At 35.3% G+C, this 25,683-nt stretch overlaps 1 protein-coding gene across 48 annotated transcripts in view; it reads right to left on the bottom strand.

Moving 5' to 3' along the window:
* The window catches only part of KIAA0586 (KIAA0586 ortholog), a 196,956-nt gene that overhangs the window by 147,328 nt on the left and 23,945 nt on the right, over positions 1 to 25,683 (bottom strand). For 38 of the 48 annotated variants that reach the window (XR_014059363.1, XR_014059358.1, XR_014059357.1 and 35 more), the window contains 11 exons: positions 24,276 to 24,408; positions 23,470 to 23,684; positions 22,977 to 23,049; positions 21,037 to 21,264; positions 20,159 to 20,333; positions 16,716 to 16,910; positions 14,402 to 14,589; positions 12,554 to 12,664; positions 11,319 to 11,399; positions 2,578 to 2,771; positions 1,120 to 1,238 (listed from right to left, as the gene is read on the bottom strand). Coding sequence is in view for 44 of the 48 variants with exons in the window: in XM_081509617.1 (XP_081365743.1) it covers positions 1,120 to 1,238; positions 2,578 to 2,771; positions 11,319 to 11,399; positions 12,554 to 12,664; positions 14,402 to 14,589; positions 16,716 to 16,910; positions 20,159 to 20,333; positions 21,037 to 21,264; positions 22,977 to 23,049; positions 23,470 to 23,684; positions 24,276 to 24,408 (1,712 nt within the window). In the remaining 4 variants the exon portion in view is untranslated. The remainder of the gene's footprint in view (positions 1 to 1,119; positions 1,239 to 2,577; positions 2,772 to 11,318; positions 11,400 to 12,553; positions 12,665 to 14,401; positions 14,590 to 16,715; positions 16,911 to 20,158; positions 20,334 to 21,036; positions 21,265 to 22,976; positions 23,050 to 23,469; positions 23,685 to 24,275; positions 24,409 to 25,683) is intronic. The other 10 variants (XM_081509634.1, XM_081509624.1, XM_081509610.1 and 7 more) reach the window with 3 other exon arrangements.

The raw sequence follows: 25,683 nt of genomic DNA, 5'->3' as shown, positions 1-25,683 counted from the left end.
AGTACAGCCACTATGGAGAACAGTGTGGAGATTCCTTAAAAAACTGGAAATAAAACTGCCATACGACCCAGCAATCCCATTGCCGGGCATACACACTAAGGAATCCAGAATTGAAAGAGACATGTGTACCCCAATGTTCATCACAGCACTGTTTACAATAGCCAGGACATGGAAGCAACCTAGATGTCCTAGAGCAGACAAATGGATAAGAAAGCTATGGTACATATACACAATGGAATATTACTCAGCTATTAAAAAGAATGCATTTGAATCAGTTCTAATGAGGTGGATGAAACTGGAGCCTATTATTCAGAGTGAAGTAAGTCAGGAAGAAAACCACCAATACAGTATATTAATGCAAATACATGGAATTTAAAAAGATGGTAACAATGACCCTATATGTGAGACAGCAAAGGAGACACAGATGTAAAGAACAGACTTTTGGACTCTGGGAGAAATCGAGGGTTGGATGATTTGAGAAAATAGCATTGAAACATGTATATTATCATATGTGAAATAGATCGCCAGTCCAGGTTTGATGCATGAGACCAGGTGCTCAGGGCTGGAGCACTGGGATGACCCTGAGGAATGGGATGGGGAAGGAGGTGGGAGAGGGGTTCAGGATGGGGAACACATGTACACCCATGGCCAATTCACGTCAATGTACAGCAAAAACCACTACAATATTGTAAAGTAATTAGCCTCCGATTAAAATAAATAAATTAATTTTTTTAAAAAGTTAGGCTCTAAATGAGAAAAACCCTTATTTATAAGTAATTTAAAAACTAGTGAGTGAGACAGATATACAAACCAATCATAATATAATTTGATAGTTACTATAACAAAGATACACATACACAAAGTGCTACAGGAAATAACAGAAATTTAGGGGGAGGGGATAGAGGCTGGTAGAATAATCTGTACCCTACAGTATGGAATAAGAAGGTAAGGGAGAAATAACTTCTGCTACAGAGAACTGAGAAGTCATACTGAAAAGAAGAAGACTTTTATCTTTTGTCAACTAAGGACTACGTGATTTCTAGAATATATAAATTTGCAATGACCTGAAGGTTTTGTCTTTTAATAACAAAAAATGCTAAAAGATTCCACTTTACTTACCAATGTCAGAAGTCACTGGCTCACTGGCCTCACTGGCTGAGACACTGACGTTAGCTGTGGCCTGCTGTTGGATTGGAAGGAGCCCAGAGATCACTCTTGACATTATTTCTTGTTCTACCCTGAGGAAAAAAGTTTAGGATTCCTAAATTTAGTTGAAATATATAAATGGTTAGAAATATCACCCTTAAAAATAACTGGTATCCACAGACACAAAAATTTACATGTGAAAGTAGTCATCCTAAAAGCTGAACCTGGAAAGAAAAAAAAAAACTCAAAAATATTTCCTAGCAGAACACATCAATTCTCTGTGTGAAAGATAGTTTATCAAATTAAAATCTTTCTGATCAGTCTAAAGTTTAAAACTCCTCATAAATTCAAAATAAGGTTTAGGTCAATGACTACCTGGCATATCATGCACCTAAAATGTTGGGATCCCTACTCTGAAAGCATGTATAAAACCCCAACAACATCAAAGCTAGAAAACAAGACCAGCTTCACTCTCTTCAAAGAAGTAAGTATATATACTGCAACACAGGTAGTTTGCCTCTAAAAAGGGAAAAAAATTTATTTTCAAGGCCATTATTAGGAAATTTCGGAAAGTAGTAGAGGAAAAGGAAAGGAAACACAATGGGAGACTGCTTCTGTACATTTCTTTAGAGAAGCTAACAGGCTTCTTAATTATTATTATTGTTATACAAGTAACAGATGTTCACTGTAGAAAAATCAGAGAAAACATAAAAGCTAAAAAAATAAAGAGACAGCTCACTCACAATCTCAGATTCAGGAATAAACAAAGTTAATTAACAATTTGGTGTTATTTTTCAGTATTTTTCCCATGCACATTCATTTTTGAGTGAGCTCTTCTAATCTATGGTTGCATCACTGGTATCCTCCTTCATTTATGCACCAGTATGTTATTAATATCTTTCTATATCATTAAATATCCATTTAAACCCAATCTTGCTAACTGTATTAACAGTCAGTTGTATAGTTTATTCCATAACTTCTTTAAGGCTTCTCACAGGTAAAAATAGGTATAGAAATAGAGTTCATAACTTTATATACGTAATAAAACAGTGCCTTGTTTGCAGTAAGCACTACAATACAAGTGGTAAGTATTCTATGGTCTACTGGTAGAACTAATTATTTCCTTAGGATAAATTTCTGGAAATGAACCACTGGATTAAAGAACGTGAACATTTTTAAAGTTTTGTCACTCAACAATAGCCTCTTTTGCCAAAATAGACAGCCTAAGTACAAATATTCAAGAACAGAAATAATACCTCCAACAGTTAGTTAAACCCTCAGCATCACATCGGATAGTGTCCAGTGACTAGTACAGCAAAGAAAAAATTTAATAAAAAAAAAAGACAAGGAAGATATTCAACCGAAACTTAATACATTCTATTTATCCTTGCTACTACAATTCTGTTCACCCCAACAACACTATAAACTCACCACTGAATTAAGCTATTTTCCAATGTTTCTTTTCTCTGAATTACTTTATCCAGAATATCAGTAGTGGGCTGAAAAGTAGAAGCAACTGGCGGAAATGGAGGGCCATTATATTTTGTAGAAACAGCTTTAACACTTCTATTAAACTCCAGAATTGGTTCAGAGTATTCTGAAATTTCATCACATTTTTCTTCTTCCTGGTAATAATTTAAAAAAGAACTATTATACTCATGTAACTGTTCAACACTGACTGAATGACAAGTATAGGTAGGGAACTTAAGTAGGTGAATTAACCAACACTTCTAAATTAATAAACATCATTTTCTAATTTGGTGGTATCACATTATTTATAATACAAACATTTGTCATATAAATCACATTGAAGAAACTCTAATTATACAATTATTTTGTCTTTTAAAACCTGATATTCATTTTAAGTAGTCAAAAACAAACTAGAGAACTTGGTTATTCCTGCATAAAACATTACTAATATTTCCTAAGAAATAACTTCAGAAAGAATGATGGGATGGTGCCAAAGCGAAAACAACACTGAGTTGTGGATGTGACTGCTGATAGAAGCAAGGTGCAATGCTGTAAAGAACAATATTGCATAGGAACCTGGAATATTAGGTCCATGCTACTGCTGCTGCTAACTCACTTCAGTCGTGTCCGACTATGTGCAACCCCATAGACAGCAGCCCACCAGGCTTCCCCGTCCCTAGGAATCTCCAGGCAAGAATGCTGGAGTGGGTTGCCATTTCCTTCTCCAATGCATGAAAGTGAAAAGGGAAAGTGATGTCGCTCAGTCGTGTCTGACTCTTGCTGACCCCATGGACTGCAGCCCAAAGGCTCCTCCATCCATGGGATTTTCCAGGCAAGAGTACTGGAGTGGATTGCCATTGCCTTCTCCAGTTAGGTCCATGAATCCAGGCAAATTCAGTTCAGTTCAGTCGCTCAGTCATGTCCAACTCTTTGCAACCCCATGAGCTGCAGCACACCAGGCCTCCCTGTCCAACATCAACTCCCAGAGCCCACCCAAACTCATGTCCATTGAGTCGGTGATGCCCTCCAACCATCTCACCCTCTGTCATTCCCTTCTCCTGCTGCCCTCAATTTTTCGCAGCTTCAGGGTCTTTTCAAATGAGTAAGCTCTTGGCATCAGGTAGCCAAAGTATTGGAGTTTCAGCTTCAACATCAGACCTTCCAGTGAACACCCAGGACTGATCTCCTTTAGGATGGACTGGTTGGATCTCCTTGCAGTCCAAGGGACTCTCAAGAATCTTCTCCAACACCACAGTTCAAAAGCATCAATTCTTCGGCACTCAGCTTTCTTTATAGTCCAACTTTCACATCCATACATGACTGCTGGAAAAACCATAGCCTTGACTAGACGGACCTTTGTTGGCAAAGTAATGTCTCTGCTTTTTAATATGCTGTATAAGTTGGTCATAGCTTTCCTTCCAAGGAGTAAGCGTCTTTTAATTTCCTGGCTGCAATCACCATCTGCAGTGATTTTGGAGCCCCAAAAATGAAAAAAATAAAGTCTCTAGATCTGATAGACAGAGTGCCTGATGAACTATGGACAGAGGTTTGTGACACTGTACAGGAGACAGGGATCAAGACCATCCCCAGGAAAAAGAAATGCAAAAAAGCAAAATGGCTGTCTGAGGAGGCCTTACAAATAGCTGTGAAAAGAAGGAAAGCGAAAAGCAAAGGAGAAAAGGAAAGATATACCCATTTGAACGCAGAGTTCCAAAGAATAGCAAGGAGAGATAAGAAAGCCTTCCTAAGCGATCAATGCAAAGAAATAGAGGAAAACAATAGAATGGGAAAGACTAGAGATCTCTTCAAGAACATTAGAGGTACCAAGGGAAAATTTCATGCAAAGATGGGCACAATGATGGACAGGAATGGTATGGACCTGACAGAAGAAGAAGATATTAAGAAGAGGTGGCAAGAACACACAGAAGAACTGTACAAAAAATCTCTTCACGACCCAGTTAATCACGATGGTGTGATCACTCACCTAGAGCCAGACATCCTGGAATGCACAGTCAAGTGGGCCTTAGGAAGCATCACTACAAACAAAGCTAGTGGAGGTGACGGAATTCCAGTTAGGCTATTTCAAATCCTAAAGATGATGCTGTGAAAGTGCGGCAATCAATATGTGAGTAAATTTGGAAAACTCCGTAGTGGCCACAGGACTGGAAAAGGTCCATTTTCATTCTAATCCCATAGAAAGGCAATGCCAAAGAATGCTCAAACTACCGCCCAATTGCACTCATCTCACATGCTAGTAAAGTAATGCTCAAAATTCTCCAAGCCAGGCTTCAGCAATACGTGGAACATGAACTTCCAGATGTTCAAGCTAGATTTAGAATAGGCAGAGGAACCAGAGATCAAATTGCCAACATCCGCTGGATCATCGAAAAAGCAAGAGAATTCCAGAAAAATACCTATTTCTGCTTTATTGACTATGCCAAAGCCTTTGACTGTTTGGATCACAATAAACTGTGGAAAATTCTGAAAGAGATGGGAATACCAGCCACCCGACCTGTCTCTTGAGAAACCTGTATGCAGGTCAGGAAGCAACAGTTACAACTGGACATGGAACAACAGACTGGTTCCAAATAGGAAAAGGGGTACGTCAAGGCTGTATATTGTCACCCTGCTTATTTAACTTATATGCAGAGTACATCATGAGAAACGCTGGGCTGGAGGAAGCACAAGCTGGAATCAAGACTGCTGGGAGAAATACCAATAACCTCAGATATGCAGATGACACCACCCTTATGGCAGAAAGTGAGGAAGAACTAAAGAGCCTCTTGATGAAAGTGAAAGGGGAGAGTGCAAAAGTTGGCTTAAAGCTCAACATTCAGAAAACTAATATCATGGCATCTGGTCCCATCACTTCATGGCAAATAGATGGGGAAACAGTGGAAACAGTGAGAGACTTTATTTTTTTTGGCTCCAAAATCACTGCAGATGGTGATTGCAGCCAGGAAATTAAAAGATGCTTACTCCTTGGAAGGAGTTATGACCAACCTAGACAGCATATTAAAAAGCAGAGACATTACTTTGCCAACAAAGTCCATCTAGTCAAGGCTATGGTTTTTCCAGCAGTCATGTATGGATGTGAAAGTTGGACCATAAAGAAAGCTAAACACTGAAGAATTGATGCTTTTGAACTGTGGTGTTGGAGAAGATTCTTGAGAGTCCCTTGGACTGCAAGGAGATCCAACCAGTCCATCCTAAAGGAGATCAGTCCTGGGTGTTCACTGGAAGGTCTGATGTTGAAGCTGAAACTCCAATACTTTGGCCACCTGATGCCAAGAGCTTACTCATTTGAAAAGACCCTGATGCTGGGAAAGATTGAGGGCGGGAAGAGAAGGGGACGACAGAGGATAAGATGGTTGGATGGCATCACTGACTCAATGGACGTGAGTTTGGGTGGGCTCTGGGAGTTGATGTTGGACAGGGAGGCTGGCATGCTGCAGCTCATGGGGTCGCAAAGAGTCAGACACAACTGAGTGACTGAAGTGAACATTTCCCTGTATATATTTATTAATTTATTATCATAGTAAAACTGATACTTCCAAATATTGCTATTACTCTTATGGAACATATAGTAGAGGACAAAGGAACCTGGTGTGCTATGAGACCCATGGGGTCTCAAAGAGTCGGACATGACTTAGCAACTGAACAGCAAAAATGCAGTTAGGTTATCTTACACATTAATTGTGCCATCACATCATAATCCAGTGTTATTTCCGGAATTTTTAAACTTTCTGTTATGAAAAATACACGTTTATACACATTTAAAGCTAAAAAAATAGCACTATATATAAATGACAAGAATCCCACCTACCTGTTCCCCAACTTTAAAATTACCAACTCATAACCTGCTCTATGTCATCTATACTTCCCCATCCACTTTCCCCTTCACATACCATTTTGAAGCAAATCACAGATATCATATTATTTTATCTGTAAATAATCCAGTATGTACCGCAAAAAAAGTTAAGGATCTTTAAAAAGTGTAACTCAATAATAGTCTCCTATTGAAAAATGAAGTCCACAGCTATTAAATGGCAGAGCAAGGGTAGAAACACTCCTCTTTGAAGTCCAAATTCTTTGATATTTCTATAATGTTTCTTTCACTTTACATTGAACAGCTGTCTAATGTCACTTCTACGCATTAGGAACATAAAGATAAATAATATTCTTGCCTTCAAGACATTCATGTGGAGCTCACAAGAGAAAACATACCAGTGAGTAAGGCTGTTATTTGTCACCCTGCTTATTTAACTTATTAAATTAATGTAACATTAATATATTATATATCTCTTAATATTTAAAGTAAGGTTTTATTTTATGATAAACAAAGCTGGTCAGTTCTGAAAGTCTAAGAAACATGAACAAATGTCTTTTTGAAAGTCTACTGACACATCATTATTCAAGTAGTCTCTATGTTCTATGATCTTTTCTCTCATCCTTTATATATGTTGGTGCAAAAGTAATTGTGGTTTCAGGACCTGAATTTTACATCATTCTAATTAGGCTCAAACACATGTTAATTAATCAAAATAGAAACCTTACAATCAATACATTTTTGCAAATGAGAAATAAGTTGGTTTATTCCTCTAGCATATTCAAAAAACTCTTGGAAAGCATTTTCTGCTTCCTGCTGGTTGTGAAAGCATTTTCCCTGCAAAAAGTTGTCTAGATGCTTGAAGAAGTGATCGTTGGTTGAGGAGAGGTCAGCTGAATATAGCAGATGAGGCAAAACTTCATAGACCAATTCATTCAATTTTTGAAGCATTGGTTGTGTGATGTGTGGTCAGGTGTTGTTGTGGAGAAGAACTGGGCCCTTTCTATTGACTAATGCTGGTTGTAGGCATTGCAGTTTTTGGTGTATTCTCATCAATTTGCTGAGGATACTTCTCAGATGTACTGGTTTTGCCAGGATTCAGAGAGCTGTAATGGATCACACCAGCAGCAGATCACCAGTGACCATGACACTTTTTTTGGTGCAAGTTTGGCTTTGGGAAGTGCTTTGGAGCTTCTTCTCAGTCTAACCACTGACCTGGTTGTTGTTGGTTGTATAAAATCCAATTTTCGTCATACATCACTATCCAATAAATAAACAGTTCATTGTTGCACAGAATATAACACTTCAAAAAGATGAATTTTTTTCCTTTGTAGGCAGCTCATGAAGCAACCACTTATCAAGCTTTTTCATCTTTCCAATTTGCATCAAATGCCAAATGACCATAGAATGGTCAACACTGAGTTCTTGGGCAACTTCTCATGTAGTTGTAAGAGGGTCAGCTTTGATGACTGCTCTCAATTAGTTGTCAACTTCCAATGGCTGCCCACTACGCTCCTCCTCTGCAAGGCTCTCATCTCTTTTACAAAACTTCTTGAACCACCACTGCACTTTATATTCATTAGCAGTTCCACTGCACTTTACATTCATTACCATTCATTAGCAGGGGCCAAATGCATTGCTGATGTTGTGAGTTGTCTCCACTGCTTCATAACCAATTTTGAACTTGAATAAGAAAATCCCTTGAATTTGCTTTTTGTCTAATATTATTTCAGTAGTCTAAAATACATATAAAGAGCAAGTAATAATTCATTAGCAAAAAACATAAAGCAAGAAATGTGCATTAAAATGATGTATAACATAACCACATTTAAGAATGTATTCCAATATCAAGCGGCAAAGTTTAACAATGCAAAACCACAGTTACTTTTGTACCAATCTAATATTTTACTTCCTCCTAATTTTTCTCTCTTTCTATTTAACCATTTCTGTCATTTCTATAACTCTTCCTGCTATATGGGCTCTTCTCTTGGATTTCAGACCCCTCCCAGCTTTTTTCCTCAATATTAACTAACCAGTAACTTTGTCAATAATCCAGAAATTAAAACGGACAAACGTAATAGAAGAAGGAACAGACTGGAGAGAGGGAAACCAAAAGGAATAAAAAAGGAAGTAGGAAGCAAAAGAGATGAGATGCAGGTGGGAAACAACTAACAATCAAGTTTCATGGAGGCAGCTAGGTGATAAAGCTTTCCTGATGGCTCAGTGGGTAAAGAATCTGCCTGCAGTGCATGAGACACGAGAGATGCAGGTTCGATCCCTGGGTCAGTAAGATCCCCCGGAAGAGGAATTGGCAACCCACTCCAGTATTCTTGCCTGGAAAATTCCATGGACAGAGGAGCTTGGTGGGCTTCAGTTCATGGGGGTCTCAGAGTTTAGACATGACTGAGCAACAAAGCATGCACACTGTACTATAGAAAAACCACCTTATAATTTTAAAATATATTCAACTGCAAAGTAAAAGGAAGCTTCTCAAAGCACTATAACATAATACTGATGGTCAAAAGATACTCAACCATCAGAAAAAAGGCAAGAATATCATCAGCTCTCACCACTCCTTTTTAACATTGCACTAAGAAGTCCCTGCTAATGTAATTATACAAGAAAAGAAAATTAAAAGTTATACAGATTGGGAAGAAATAAAACTACCTTTATTTGCAGATGACACAATTATATATGTAGAAAATTTAGAAAAAAACAAGACTCCTGTTTTTAAATAGCAATTATGGCAAGGTTGTAGGAATCAAGATTAACATACACAAGTCTATCACTTTCCTATATATCAACAATGAACAAGTAGAATTTGACATTAAAAACACAATACCATTTACATTAGCATGTTCCCCTAAAATGAAATACTTAGGTATAAAATCTACAAAACATGTACAAGATCTATGAGGACTACTATATAATTCAAATGAATGAAATAAAAAACTAAATAAGTGGAGAAATATTTCATGTTCATGGAGAAGACTAAATAACATTAAGATGTCAGTTCTTCCCAAATTGATCTACAGAGTCAATGTAATTTCAAGAAAAATCTTAACAAGTTATTTTGGAGATATCAATAAACCTACTCTAAGAGTTATATGGAGAAACAAAAAACTCTGAATAGCTAATATGATATTGAAAGTGAAGAATAAAGTTGAAGGACTGACAACATCCAACTTCAAGACTTACTATAAAGCAACAATAATCAAGGCAGTTGTTTTATATGGCAAAAGAGCAGACAAATCAACGGAACAGAATAAAGGACCCAGAAATAGATCCACATAAATATAGTCAACTATTCTATGGTAAAGGAGTAAAGGCATTACAATGGAGCAAAGATAGTCATTTTAACAAATGGTGCTGGAACAACTGGACATTCATATGCAAAAAAATAAATTTAGACACAGAGCTTACACCCTTCACAAAAATTAACTCAGAATGGATTATAGACCTAAAAATAAAATGCAAAACTATAAAACTAGAAATAACACAGGAGAAAACCTAGATGACTATGAGTATGGCAATGACTTTTTATATATAAGACCAAAGGGACAACCCATGAAAAAACTAACTGATAAGCTGGACTTCATTCAAATTAAAAATTTTTGCTCTGTGAAAAACAATGTCAAGAGAATTAGAAAATAAGCTATACAGCCTGGGAGAACATATTTGCAAAAGACACATCTGATAAAGACTGTTAACCAAAATATACCAAAAAACTCTTAAAACTCAATAATAAGAGAACAACCCAAACTTTAAATTGGGCCAAAGACCTTCGGACAGCTCATCGAAGATGTACAGATGGCAAACAAGCATTTGAAAAGACGCTTTACATCATATGTCATCAGGGAAATGGAAATTAAAACACAATACTATATCATTACACACCTGTTAGAATAGACAAACTCTGGAATACTGACAACATATGCTGCAAGGATATGAAAGAGCAGGAACTATCATTCATTGTTGATGAGAATGCAAAATGGTACAGCAAGGATGACAAGACAGTTTGGCAGTTTCTCACAAATGGAAAGATACTTTTACCATATAAGCCAGCAACTGTGCTCCTTGATAACTACCCAAAGGAGTTAAAAGCTTATGTCTACACATAATCTGTACACAGATGCTTATGGCAGCTTTATTCATAATTGCCAAAACTTGTAAACAACCAAAATGTCCTTTAGTGGGTGAATGGATAAACTGTGATCCATTTAGACAATGGAATACTACTAAGTGCTAAAAAGAAAGGAGTTCTCAAGCCAAGAAAAGATATGGAGGAAACTTAAGCAAATATTACTGAGAGAAAGAAGCCAATCTGAGAAAGCTACATACTATATGATTCCAAGTATATGACATTCTGGAAAACACAAAACTATGAAACAATAAGAATATCAATGGTTGCTAGGGCCTGGGGTGGGTAAGGGGAAGGATAAATAGAACACAGAGGACCTGGGGGTGGAGAAAATACTCTGTATAACAGTATAATGATGAATACATTTTTCCAAATCCACAGAATGTACAACATGAGGTCACCTACATACTCTGAATATGATGTGTCACTTTACACATCATACTTTAACAAATCAGATACATCAAGTTTAACAAATTAAAATTGTTAGGGTATATTGATAATGGGGGAGGCTATACATGTGTGGATATAGGGAACATACAGATAATTTCTGTACATTTCTCTCAATTTTGTTGTGAACCAAAACTGCTCTAAAAAAAAAAAAAAAGTCTCAGGGAAATCCCCTGGCAGTTCATATGTTGCATGGTGCAGCAAAAAAAAAATAATAATAAGATAATCAAGTCACATGAAAAAATACTAGAAAAATAAATTCACAGGATTGCTAAGCTTTATTACCTGTACAATATCAATTACTTCATCAAAGTTTGTTCCTGGAAACTTCACCTCTTCTTCATCTGCCTTCGTAAATTCTGGAGTCTAAGAAAGCATTTTCAGAAAGTTTTTTTTGCAAATTATACCTAATTTACTGTAATACCACCACCCACAGCATAAGCTTATAATTACATGCCTCTATTTTTTATGTTGATATCCTGCTCAGAAATGATGTAATTAGTAAACGAAATCCAAGCTAGTCTTTAAGTCATTAAATCATCATTTCAACAGCTATAAAAAATTAGGTATCAGTTTTTCTATCAAGGACTCCATCAACAATGCAACTTAAGTCAACTGATCAAGTTAATTATCGCGATTTTTCTCCTAAAGTTAAAGAAAAATGTTTATATGGATATATAAGTTTACACATACACAAACTCACAAAAAGACAGATAAAGAATCAAATAATTTATAAAAAAATAAAGAAAACAATTACTTTACAAATTTAGCCTCCAGGCCTCACAGTATATAACCTAGTTACCAAAAACCACAATAGACAATTGCTTAGAGCACAATGACTAATAGTCTAAAAAATTATTATTTGAAATTATATATGTTCTAATAAACTTCTAGTTAAAAAAAATACTGATGAAAAATTAAATTAGGCACAAATGGCATTCAGGGTCATTCTATTTTACTATTTTTGATTGTGAAAAATTGATGTTCTTCTTCTCCTTAAAACTATATGCTCAATGACTACATTTGCTTACAACAGATGAAACCCAAGGAAAAGTTACAGTGCTAGTCCTAATGTTGTCATTTAGTCACAAGCAGCAAATAAATATTACTAGGAAGAAATGCATATTTTTGCATCATGTCAATAGTTTGATGACAAAGCAACATCCCAAAACATGAATTCCAATTGTTATTATAAAATTCACATTCAGGAAAACTATATTATTCCCATTTAAATCAAGATTCTTCTCCAAAGAGACAAATTCTTTCCTCACATATGAGTTTTACAGCTTAAGTTGCCAAAAAGTTACACTAAGGATGATCACTTTCAAAATGTTGATAAATGTAAAGGTCTTAATCAAACTCTCATTTTCAAGTTCATAAGCAATTTCAAATTTGTTTTGAATCTTTTCCTTAAAACCTAAATAATTAAAATATATTATAATGGGAGACTTTGCACAGAATAACAGTTAAAATCTATAATCAGATTGTTCAAAGATATACGATACATTCCTAAGCAATACCTGTATCCAGGTTCTCAAAGGAGGAGAAGATGCTTCTTTGGGACTAGAAGGAGATAGATTGACATCAGCACTACCATTAGAGATGCTGTCAATATCTACATTGGGTAATACCTAAAACAGAATACAACATCCAGCTTTCAGTTCATCACTTTGACTCAAATATCTGTGAATCTATGTATCAATAACATATTTAACTTTTTATTGCAAAGTCAATGGATAACAAACATAAATTATGAAAGCATATTTTACAACAACTGGAAAATAAAAGGGAAACACAAAGAATCCTATTTAAGACAACTTCATTTTTACTATTCTCCTTATTTTTTTTACTATCCACTATGCATAGCTAAAATCTAAAACTGTTTCATTCCAGATTTTCCATTGTAATCAGGTCATAAATGCCTTACTATACTACCACATAGATTTCATAATTATATTTTAAGTGACTGTACATATGCCTTTATTATTTTATCATTTCCTGTCGGTAAACATTCAGGATATTCCTTATATACTCACTATTCAATAGATAGAAATACATCACCCCCAAAAATTTCATATATATGTAAGGGTTTTTTCCCTGACTTTGAATTATTTCATCATGATATACAGCCAGACATATGGGTAACTTCTTCAGCCAAAAAGCATAATTATTTAAGATTCTTGGTAATTACTACTGAAATGCAATCCAAAGGAGATCTCTTTCTAACATCAAAACCATAATCAGTCACCCAACTTTCATTGAAATTAGATAAGAGAAGTATTTCAGCAAGAACAGTTTTTAAATGGAGCTATATTATTGTTGTTTTAATTTGCATTACCATGGTAACTAGCAAGATTTAAATTATTCAATTTGATATCTTATAAACTCTTATTTCCTCTTCTCTAGAGCCTTACATTCTTTGAATATTTATGAATTTCCTCTTATGTTTTCTTACTAACTTATAGAGATTTTTATATTTAAAAATAAACCTATCAAATTCCTTTCATATGTTCTCACTGTATGTCATTTCCCTTTTTATTTAGAAGTTTTTCACATACGTAAGTTTTAAATTTAATAGAATCAAGTCTGTTTCCTATCATATCTAAGTTTCCTCCTCTCATATCCAGACTTAGCTTCAGTTTTGACAATAACTGCATGCAATTATCTTCTAATTCTTCTGTTTTTATATATTGTAGCTATACTTTAGCCTATTGCCTATTAGGAACTTATTTGCTATATACAGTAAAAATTTAGAGTCTAAAATTGACCTATTTCCACACTGCTAACATACATCATTTCTTTTAAGAGAATCCTATTTCCCACTGACTGATGAAGTATCTATTACATACTACATTCTTTTTAAAAACTAAGAATATTTCTTAAATGGGACCAGTATCAAAACACTAAACTCTTTGTTCTTTCAAATATCAAAATGATCCTAAAGTTCAAGTTAAAAAAAAATTAATGGCTTTTATTTTTAAAATATAATTTCACTTAAATTATACATTAACTTACGAAGAATTGACAACCTGAATATTTAAAATTCACATACAAGTTCTCTCCCCATTCATTCAAGTCCTCATATATGTTTCTGTAAAGGTTAAAGTTTAAATATATAAACACATTAAGCCTTTTTAAAAATTAATTATAATTAATCAAGTCACCAGGATATGAGTCACTGGCTTAGAAAAGGTAGCTTAAACCATGCAGAACACGGATAGTGATATCACATAAATATCATCGTTTTAAAGAATGAAAGATCCATCAGGAAAGCAAAGTCTTCGTGAAGCAATATAATAGATTTTAAGCACTGAAGTTATGCCAAAGGTTTTATTCTTTAAACTTTTCTGTTCATACACACTGCATACCTGTACAGAAAGCTGAGGAGGATCCCTTTTTCCTGACTTCATTTCTACAACTGCTATGTTAGGTTTCTTTACTCTAGGTTCTATTTTTCGAGATGATGGTGGAATTGAAGTTGTCACCGTTACAGGGTGTGGCTTATTTACAATCGCCCCAGCAGGTGGCATGGAATCACTATTACTTTGGGTTTGTCCTAAAAAATTCGGGGGAGAAAAGGAGTCAACCATTTCAGAAATAAAGAGAAAATTCTAATATATAACCTAGATCTTCATGGTTAAATTCTCATGTGAAAGGAAAGCACTCCCTTTCCTTTCCCTCTGCAATCATCTTTCCCTCTGTCATCACTATCGTCATGATCCTCACCATGCCAGCCTTTCTCCAGTGACTAACATTTACTAGGCACTTATGTGTACTAAACACTTCACATTCACTATCTAAATTAAATAAGCCTATGAAGTATTAATATTATCCACACTTTACAGTTGAGGAAACAGAGGTTTAGAAACATAATTTGCCAAAGGTCATAATAGTTTGTAAGAGGCAAAGGCAAGATTGAAGTATACTGCATTATGTTGCATTATTTTTATTCTCAAATTTTCATAGAGCAAAAATGGACAGAAATAAAACCAACAACAAAATGCTAGTGTCTAATTACCAATAAATATCATGTAGGCCTACTATTTGGTAACTATCATAGCCATCAAAATTTTTGTTACCTTTCATTTCAAAATTTCCATTTGTTTCCCATATTTCAAAGTAAAGAGGGAGCAGTGCTCTCACTAAAAGCAGAGACTCTAAAATCACATGGCCTGGGTCTGAATCTAACTAGTCTATCTACTCCACTCTAACTATGTGGCCTCTGAGAAATCACTAAACTCTTCTGTGCCCCAGCTTCTTCATTTATAAAACTGGTACATTACCATGTGTTTTATAGGGTGGATTAAATAAGCTAATTTATATAAAGTACTTAGATCTATACCTGGTAAACAGTAAGGACTTTATAAGTATTGCCTATTATTTTAGTAGAAGACATGGTTGAACAGACTGCTACCAAGTTGATATGTCATTAATCCATAATACCAAAAATAAAAAATTCTCTCATGTTGAAAAATATTCAAATTATATATACACAAATATTCATCAAATTTACAATAATTCACAATAATTCATCAAAATTAAGAATTGCAATGACATTAAAAGAAAAAATAGCTAACGAGATTCGAAGAGCTAGGGTGATACTAAAAATTATTTGTTCAACTTTTCTGCTAAGTCGCTTCAGTCGCGTCTGACTCTGTGCGACCCCATAGACGGCAGCCCACCAGGCTCCCCCGTCCCTGGGATTCTCCAGGCAAGAACACTGGAGTGGGTTGCCATTTCCTTCTCCAGTGCATGAAAGTGAAAAGTGAAATTGAAGCCGCTCAGTCATGTCTGACTCTCAGTGACCCCATGGACTGCAGCCTACCAGGCTCCTCCATCCATGGGATTTTCCAGGCAAGAGTACTGGAGTGGGGTGCCATTGCCTTCTCCAGTTCAACTTTTACAATGGTACAATGATGGGTGAGAGACCTCAAATAATAAACTATTAGCTTAGAACACACAGCTACATAATTTTTACTTATCATATCTTAGTCCAAAAGTACATAAAAGGTAATTCAAAGTACTTCTCCTAAGATATGATGATATTAAACCAATCAAAATCCTTAAATTCTTTAATTATTATGAATATTTATGACATGTCTAGCTTCCTGGTAGCTTGGCTGGTAAAGAATCCGCCTGTAATGCAGGAGACCCCAGTTCGATTTCTGGGTCAAGAAGATCCTTTGGAGAAGGGATAGTCTACCCACTCCAGTATTCTTGGGCTTCCCTGGTGGCTCAGCTGATAAAGAATCCGCCTGCAATGCGGGAGATCTGGGTTCAATCCCTGGGTTGGGAAGAGTCCCCTGGAGAAGGGAACGGCTACCCACTCCAGTAGTATTCGGCCTGGAGAATTCCATGGACTGTACAGACCATGGGGTCGCAAAGAGTCAGACACAACTGAGCGATTTTCACTACTTTCATGACATGCCTAAACATTATTTTAACTTCATCTACAGTTAATATACTATAAAATACTGTAAGAATGTTTCCTGTGAGTGAAAATATAGCATCACTTCAGACACTGCTACCAGACAAAGGAAAACATATCCTGAAGCCCTATTCACAAATATAAGCAACACATAAAGGAAAAGTACATGACTACTGTGTCAGTACCATTTTGTAAGTGATGTTATTGCCGAATAGAATTTTAAAATCTATGCCATATATTTTGTTGGGTCTTACCTAAAAGAACTGCCATAGGAATTAGATGACCTTCCAGTGTACCTGAAAAAGTAGGCATTTCCCGGCTTGGGCTGAACAAATACTGCTGATCACCAGGAGACAGTGTAGTAATAGAATGCTGCAGTTTAGAATCCACCTTTGTAGGTTTTGCGGCAGAAAAGTCTGTTTGTGTTCTTATAGATTTTACTTTAGTGCCTATAATAATCATCAATGGCAGATATTTTAAAATATTGTTTCAACATCTACAAATATAGCAACTCTTCTTCACAGAAAGATCTCATTCTATGTAACAAGGTTACAGGACCCCAAAATACAAGTAACATGTAAATCAAGGAGTGACAAACTTTCTTAAGTGGCCAGATAGGATATATTTTAGCCTTGTGGCCCGTGTGGTCTCAGTGGCAACATCTCAATTCTGCTATTGTAGCATGAAAGCACTCATAGACAAATACATAAATGAATGTGTACCTATGTTCCAACAGAGTTTTATGTATAAAAACAGGCATGTAGCCTGCAGGTTGTGGTTTTTCAATCTTTGAATAGATGCAACAACTTGTGCAAATAATATTATAGAAAAGATACAATGACTAGAGGAATTCCCTGATTAAGACTCTGTGCTTCCAATGCAGGGAACATGGGTTCAATCCCTGGTCAGGGAACTAAGATCCCACATGCTGCATAGTGCAACCAAAAAATAAACACAAAAAGTTAAAAAAAGAAAAAACAAAGAACACATATAATGATTAGGAAAAAATGATGATTAAGATTTGAAAGAATATTCAGCATGTATTACTTAACTCATTTACTTTTTTTCCAATGGGTGTAAAAAAGTTAAAGATCATTTTTGGAATTGAAAAATTTTTTCATCCTCTCATTATTCTGAATAACTGGACTTTATCCTTGGAAATAATGTAAAGATAATCAAATTCTATACTTATTAAAATCTTGAAAAAGCTAAGTAAAAGTGTAAAGGAAAAGAAACTAAAATCTTTTCTAAATTAATACCTGACATTACTACATTTCTAGTTTTAATATATGAGTAGTTTTATAAATCTGGACTTGTAAATATAGTTTTATGATCCCAGGAAGAAAAACTTTAGTACTACATCTATAATTTTTTTATCACCTTCTCAACTATTCATTGATTCAACTGAATGTTTTTCTTGCATGTTTATTTAAAATATATTCTCTCAAAAAATGGGCCAAAGAACTAAACAGACATTTCTCCAAAGAAGACATACAGATGGCTAACAAACACATGAAAAGATGCTCAACATCACTCATTATTAGAGAAATGCAAATCAAAACCACAATGAGGTATCATTTCACACCAGTCAGAATGGCTGCCATCCAAAAGTCTACAAGCAATAAATGCTGGAGAGGGTGTGGAGAAAAGGGAACCCTCTTACACTGTTGGTGGGAATGCAAACTAGTACAGCCACTATGGAGAACAGTGTGGAGATTCCTTAAAAAACTGGGAATAGAACTGCCATATGACCCAGCAATCCCACTGCTGGACATACACACCGAGGAAACCAGAATTGAAAGAGACGCGTGTACCCCAATGTTCATCGCAGCACTGTTTACAATAGCCAGGACATGGAAGCAACCTAGATGTCCATCAGTAGACGAATGGATAAGGAAGCTGTGGTACATATACACAATGGAATATTACTCAGCCATTAAAAAAAATACATTTGAATCGGTTCTACTGAGATGGATGAAACTCGAGCCCATTATACAGAGTGAAGTAAGCCAGAAAGAAAAACAACAATACAGTATACTAATGCATATATATGGAATTTGAAAGATGGTAACGATAACCCTATATGCGAGACAGAATAAGAGACACAGATGCATAGAACAATTTTATGGACTCTGAGGGAGAAGGTGAGGGTGGGACGTTCTGGGAGAATAGCATTGAAACATGTATATTATCATATGTGAAACAGAACACCATTCCAGGTTCGATGCATGAGACAAGGGCTCAGGGCCGGGGCAATGGGATGACCCAGAGGGATGGGATGGGGAGGGAGGTGGGTGGGGGGTCCAGGAAGGGGAACACATGTAAACCCATGGCTGATTCATGTCAATGTATGGCAAAAACTATTACAATATTGTAAAGTAATTAGCTCCCAACTAAAATAAATAAATTTATAAAAAAAATAAAATAAAATAAAATAAAATATATTCTCTCAGCATTTAAAATGTGTTTGGCGTCATTCCAGACAAAGGGAATACAAGTACTGAATAAACCAACTGTACTCATGTAGTTTATAACTTCTTAAGGAAAAAAATTGATAAACAAAAATACAACATCAGATGGTGAAAACTGCTATGAAGAGCAATATGCAGAGGAAGGGAATAGAGAGGGTTAGGTGATGCTATTTTGGATGAGATGGTCAACATAGACCTCTCTGAGGAGCTAACAGCTAAGAACAGAGATTGAAAGAACTGAGAGTGAGCCATGCAAGGGTCTATGGGAAAAGCTCTCCAGGCAAGGGAAGTAACAGGCACCAAGGCCCAAGAGGAGGCTGCATCCATAGGTTCTCAGTCACTTTATCATTAAAAGATTTAATTCATACAGTGATTTTTGGATTTGAAAGTATTTTAAAACCTTAAGTCATTTTTTGCAAGTTTCCAAACCCTAAATATAAGTTAACAGCAAACTCTAATAAATTAAGGAAACATTAGGGTAAGTATCATCCACAAAGCCTACTAAAATAAAATTTATAAGATTTCTAGATAAATTGACACCCTATATGATCAATTAACTTTTGTAAAGGAAAGGAAAAATAAAGTAACCACCTACTCACAAGACAGGATCAGAAAGAAAAATGAGTTGGGATCCATGAGTTACAGCATATTATCAAAGTGGCTTACAGACTGCTAAAGCACAAGCTGAGAAACTTCAGAATGTAACCAAAGTCAACAGACTCAATACTTAACTAAGAGTTATATTTAAATATGCTAGTGAAATGGTATGTGTGAATCAAAACATATAGTAATAAAGATATTTTTACTTGTATAAAAACATGATAAAAAATTTTTCACTTCTGCTACTTAAGGCTCTTTGAGAACAAACCAAACTTCAAAAGTGCCCATAAGCACTTTTATGATAATGTACAGCATATGGCTCATCTTTCTGTCCATAAAGAACATGATAGAGTGGGATCTGCAAGAACAGTCTACGTTCCCTAGATTATAATGTAAATTGCTTAAGTGTCATCTCATAAATTTTATCATGTTTATCTGAAGATACCATCTAATACTAATTTCCTCCCCAATATTTCAAATCTGGTCTATTTTTTCCTACTCTCCTGGAAGGAAATATTTCCATCACTAAGCATGATATAATTTGAATGCATTTATAAGTAATAAATAAAAAGCAAAAATTAAACTTTATATATTAAACCAATACCACAAAAAATGAGGTTCCATACCTTTAACTCGTTCTATTACTTTTGGTCTTTGTGGTCTGGACTTAGGAGATGGCGAATTAAATCTGAGATATGGTCCTTTTTTAAGAGTGCTGCGATGACCCTGATAAACTGGTTTTCCATAGATTTGTAACATATAATCCTTGTCTTGCACCACTGTGGTTGCTTTCAAAAATCCCTAAATACACAAAGGTATTCAACTCATCAGCAAAATAGTCATCAAACATTTATCTCATTTTTCTAAAACCTCTTTTTGCCAGCTTAAGTACTATATTAAGAATGGTCAGATCAGGAAAATCCTCTATATTAAATGGCTCTTAAATTCTGGAGACAATTTACAAACTGCAGTTTTAAAGTTTTCAAAAGCATGAAAATTAAAGACAAAAATCACTTACCCAAGAAATATGAAGATTCTTACACTACTAAGCATATTTTCAGTACCAAAAAGAAAGTTTAAACACATTTTACGTCTGAGAGTAGTAACCTTCAAGTATAGTAAAATGACACAAACCAAGTTTTAAATAATTTTCTACATTTCTGATGTAGAAAACACAAATACACATATACACATTCAAAGATGAAATACAATTTTGAATACCATGAACTAAAAAATTTAATTTTTGGACTAGATGGTTTCTAGATAAATCCAGTATAACTGAAATACTATGATTATAAGTATGTCAACTCAAAAGGAAAGAATGGTGTACTTTGTGCAATAATTTCTATGTTACAGATATCAAAAACTCTAAATATCAGTAGTTAAAGATGGTTTTCATTTGAATAGCCATTCATATTTTTAAAACATTTTCACAGTCATTTCATTATTTATATTTTTAATAATAATGCAACAATTACATCACAAAACTAGATTAGGATCTTACTTCTTTTCTCTCTTTCTGTAAGCTTGAAGCAGGCATGCTCCTTATAGGTGGATTTCGAAGATGATCCTCTTTTTGTTTTTGAGAATGTTTTCTTGGAATTACAGAGTCATTTACAGTTTTATCTTGTGTGTTGGTTTTAATATATTTATTCATGTTGTAAGCTCTCTTGTTCCTTTCATTCTTCTGATCAAATCTCTTTTGTTCATAATCTTTTCTTGTCAGTTCATCCTTAACATAACCAAAATTAAAATTACTTAAAATCTATCCAAGTAGTAACACTTCACATCCAAAGTTGTTGTTGTTTAGTTGCTAAGTTGTGTCTGACTCTTTAGCGACCCCATGGACTGTAGCCCGCCAGGCTCCTGTGTCATGGTATTTCCCAGGCAAGAATACTGGAACAGGTTGGCATTTTCTTCTCCAGGGGATCTTCCTGAACCAGGGATCAAACCCATGACTCCTATATCCCCGGCACTGGCAGGCAGATTCTTTACTGCTGAGGCACCAGGGAAGCCCATTTTTTCCTACGTTACAGAAATATGATTTAGCAGTTTTAAAAGCTCTATAAATAAATGATATTGGTTTACATATGAATAAAAATGCTTTTTAGAATAAACAAAAAATTTAAAAGACTAGTATTTTATGGAGCAGAGGAATGGGAAACAGTAGATGATCTTCAGGGGTAAGAGGGCAACTTTTCATCATAGAGCTTTTTATACTTTTTGATGTTTAAACCATATGAATATAGTAACCTCAAAAATTAAATTAAAAAGTAAGTTTTCAAAAAGTAAAAATTTTGTAATAAAGCTCTGAGATATTTATAAACTAGAAGTTACTTGAAGGTTTAAAGAAGCATATTTTGCATGAAATCTACTGTTACAGAGTTACATATATTGCCAGTCATCTGAAAAACCAGATGTGAACTCCAAATCTTTTGACTCTTAGGCCAATTTTTTTTCTGGTGCATCACATAGCAGCTAATATAAACTCTTTGAAACTGTATTAGAGATACATATTCTTAAAACAACAGTGTTTAAAAGTATATTTTAGAGTTCCCTGGTGATCCAGTGGTAGGACTCTGTGCTTTCACTGTCAAGGGCCCAGATTCAAACCCTGGTCAAGAAAGTAAGATCCCAAAAGCTGCATGGTGTAGCCATAAAAAAAAAAAAAAGAAAGAGACAACAAACAAAACAACACACACACACATAACCTCCCCCGCGTCCCCCCCAAAAAGTGTATTTTAGTGTTTACTGCTATGGAAACCAAATTAACACTTCACCCTGCTACAACTGTGAATAAGCATATACGCACATCTTACAGTCAGGAAAAAAACACTTTGCACCTCAAGGTAAAAATGAGTTACCCTGTCTAGTTTTGTTTCTTTCAACACATACAATATTGAGAAACTTCCTTTAAATTACTGACTCCCTAATAAAAAGAACTCTACTAGATTTTTGCAATACTAATCTCTGTAGATACACCATAAGATGTGTGGAAGTGAGAAAGTGGCAATTTTCCTATCTGGAACTGACTTCTCTAAACACAGTAGCCTTAGAGATTTTTGTGGAGTATTTTCCTTTTAAATAACTTTGATGCTTTTACTTTGGTAAGCCAATGCTTCTAAATCTGTTGTCTTCTTTTTTTTTAAGTATCCTTTTTTATGTCTACTTTTTTTTCCAAATGCTTTTGCTAAATTTTCTTTGAAATCACTCATATCTTAGTAGTTGTCTACAATTTCCCAGTTAACAGCCATAATATAATTTATGAGACAAAGCACATGTTGAATAAAATGGAACTTATTACTAATAAGTACAATGTGTGATAGAGTGAAATTAAGACTTATAAGTGGACTTCTAAGGAATATTTTGAGAATAGCTATGATACTTATAAATTGGAATCAATGGTATCTCTTAAGAATTCACTTAATTCTTTCCAATACCTACTTGAATTTCTGCAGAAATCGTTTTAATCCAGTCATCTACAGTCTTTTTGATCCGAATCTTCTCTGATATCTCTCTACAAAAGAGAAAAAAGAATTTTCTTAGATTAACATTAAAGGTCCTAAGAACAGATCTCCTATCTAGCTTTGAATCTATTGTGTAGCCCAATATCCTTCATCTGAAAAGGAAAAGCCAATGTTATTAGTTTCATCAAATGTTTCAAGGATGCCTGCAAAGCATATGTAGATTCTAGTAAATACGCACCAAAAAGAGAAAAAAAAAATTAATGGGAAAATTAATACCTGTGAAAAATAACAGCAGCATGTGAATAACCAAATTCCAACTTTATAATAAGCTCACACTATCAAAGGCAATGAAGAATCTTTTAAACATCAAAACACATTAAAGCAAAAGGAAGTGCTTAGAAAAAGAACGAAGAGAGCCTGTAAACTGGCAGTATCATAGAAAACCTTGGGATGCCAACATCCTGTCCTACCTGTTGTTGGATAGAGCATTGATAAATGAATACATGGCAGCTCCATCCTTTGCACGAATTATAGCTTCCAGATTTTCTTCAAGTACTTTTTTATTATTTTGTACTCCTCTTAAAATCTTCTCAGCATCTTTCAATACAGATCTTGTATTTGTTATTTGAAGCTTAATGGAATTCTGTGGAAGATCAGCAAGCCCTGACATCTGAGATTCTTTCAACTTAAAAGATAAAAAAGCAAGAATATCAATATGTAAAACTTAAATTTTAATCCACATAAGAGCTCTTAGTATAGTTTTGGGCATATACTACACCAGTCTAAGGAATGAATTTGTCAAACTGAAGAGCTAAAAAAGAATACTTGGCAACTAAAGTTTCTTTCCACTTAGATGTATACTGTGAATGTTCAATGAAATGGGGCTGGGAAGCCCATAGTAGTTCAGTGGCCTATAAAAGCTCTATCTGGTGAAGAAAGCTAAAACAAATTAGAAGCAAGTTGGCTCTGGGTAGGCAGGGCAGATAATGTGAACTGGATAAACAAGGGCCATTCACATTCCCCTTCCGCCTTCCTTCCTCTCCAACAGAAGCTTGCGAGTGACAGTTGGCCACGTGGCTGACTCTTAGCCAAGGAGTAGTAAGTAGAAATCACTTGACGAGGGCTTTTGGAAAAGTTTTGTAAGGGAAACAAGTTGGGCTGACATGACTTTCAGTGCTCTGTCTTCATCCTCCTCCTGCTTTGTCTTGATAACTTTATTTCTTCATAATTTTTACCTTTGCTCATCGTTAATTTCAAGACTTTGTTCACACTTTACCTGGAGTATGCCATTCGTTTCATTCCTCTTTTGGTCAAGTTCATGAAGGATATCGTCAGGCTTCTGCACAGTCACTTTAGCTGGTCCTAGTTCTTCATAGGAAGGAAATCTTTGAGTGGCTATAGTATCAATGCTGTAAAAGATTTCAAAATAAAGTTTTCTAAATTGCCATAAATTCAGTAAACATTTGATGATATAAATCTTTGATACATTCTTAGTTATATGAATTCTAAATGGGTCCTATTAAAATTGTACAAAGAATCAGTCAATTATGTGGTTAAACATACAAAACACAAAAATTGCAAGAAACAAAATTATTCTGACCATATTGGTTTAGGAATAGTAGGAAAAGAGCAGAAAATGGTTTTGCTTTGAAGAAACTAATGTGCAGAAGCCCTTCTAGAATGGTAGAGCAATAATTGCTAAAAATCTACTCCTGAATAAAAGCAAACAAAACACTAGCAAAAATGGTCAAATCAGCTTTTTCAGAATGGTGGAAATTAAACAAAAGCTTGCAACCCAAGGAACACTTACTTAACAAAAATGGCTGACAAGAACAGCAAGCTCTATGATATTTTAAATTACTCTATTCCCAGAGGCCTTTCCCCAACTCTGAGTAGCTTTGAAAATCAACAGCCTCATAATCACTGGTAGCTGTGAAAACCGACAGCCTCACAGCCACTAAAAGGGTGGAAAAAGTGTGGAGTTCCTCAAAAAAGTCATATTCACAAGGTTTCTCCTTAAACCTGACTCAGTGAGAAATCCCATCCCAGGGTCATTTTTTGAAAACAGTGGAAATTGTTTAACATCTTAGCTGCCTGAGGGAGTCATACCAGTTGAAGCAAACAAGAGGGTGGACAATAAACCAAAAAATTGGGGAAGGAGATGTCCAGGATGGAGTTGTTTGTTTGTTTTTTTAATTTTTGGCCACACCCCGTGGCATGTGGAACTTTAGTTCCCTGACCAGAGGTCCAAGCCACACCCCCTGCACTGGAAGGTGGAGTCTTAACCACTGAATTGCCCAGCAAGTCCCTACGGTAGGGTCTGAAAAGCTCCAAAACACTACTGGGGATCTAGAAGGCCACATGCATGTACAGGGCTATATGCATGAACAAGAATAACCTACGAAGGGCATAATCTTTCACATCTGGCTGACCATGAACTCCGTACGAGTAGGAAGTTAGGATTAAGACAGGCTGACAAACTGCTGGAGCACTGGTGTTCCCCAGTGTATACACACACACACACACACACACACATACTCGCACAGCCCCTCAGCAAAGACAGTGAGACTTATTCATTCAAAATAGTTAAGGAAATCTTCCAATCATTAGCTGACTTAGCTAACCAAATAGAGACTTGCTACATGTAATAAAGAATACAAATTATAGAATTAGTCCAGGAAAAT

This window comes from Giraffa tippelskirchi, chromosome 7 (assembly GCF_054371585.1).
Source record: "Giraffa tippelskirchi isolate mGirTip1 chromosome 7, T2T-mGirTip1v1.2.pri, whole genome shotgun sequence".
In the NCBI taxonomy this organism is placed as follows: Eukaryota; Metazoa; Chordata; class Mammalia; order Artiodactyla; family Giraffidae; genus Giraffa; species Giraffa tippelskirchi.
Note: the sequence above shows the minus strand (reverse complement) of the source record. Positions and strands in the feature narration are given on the sequence as shown.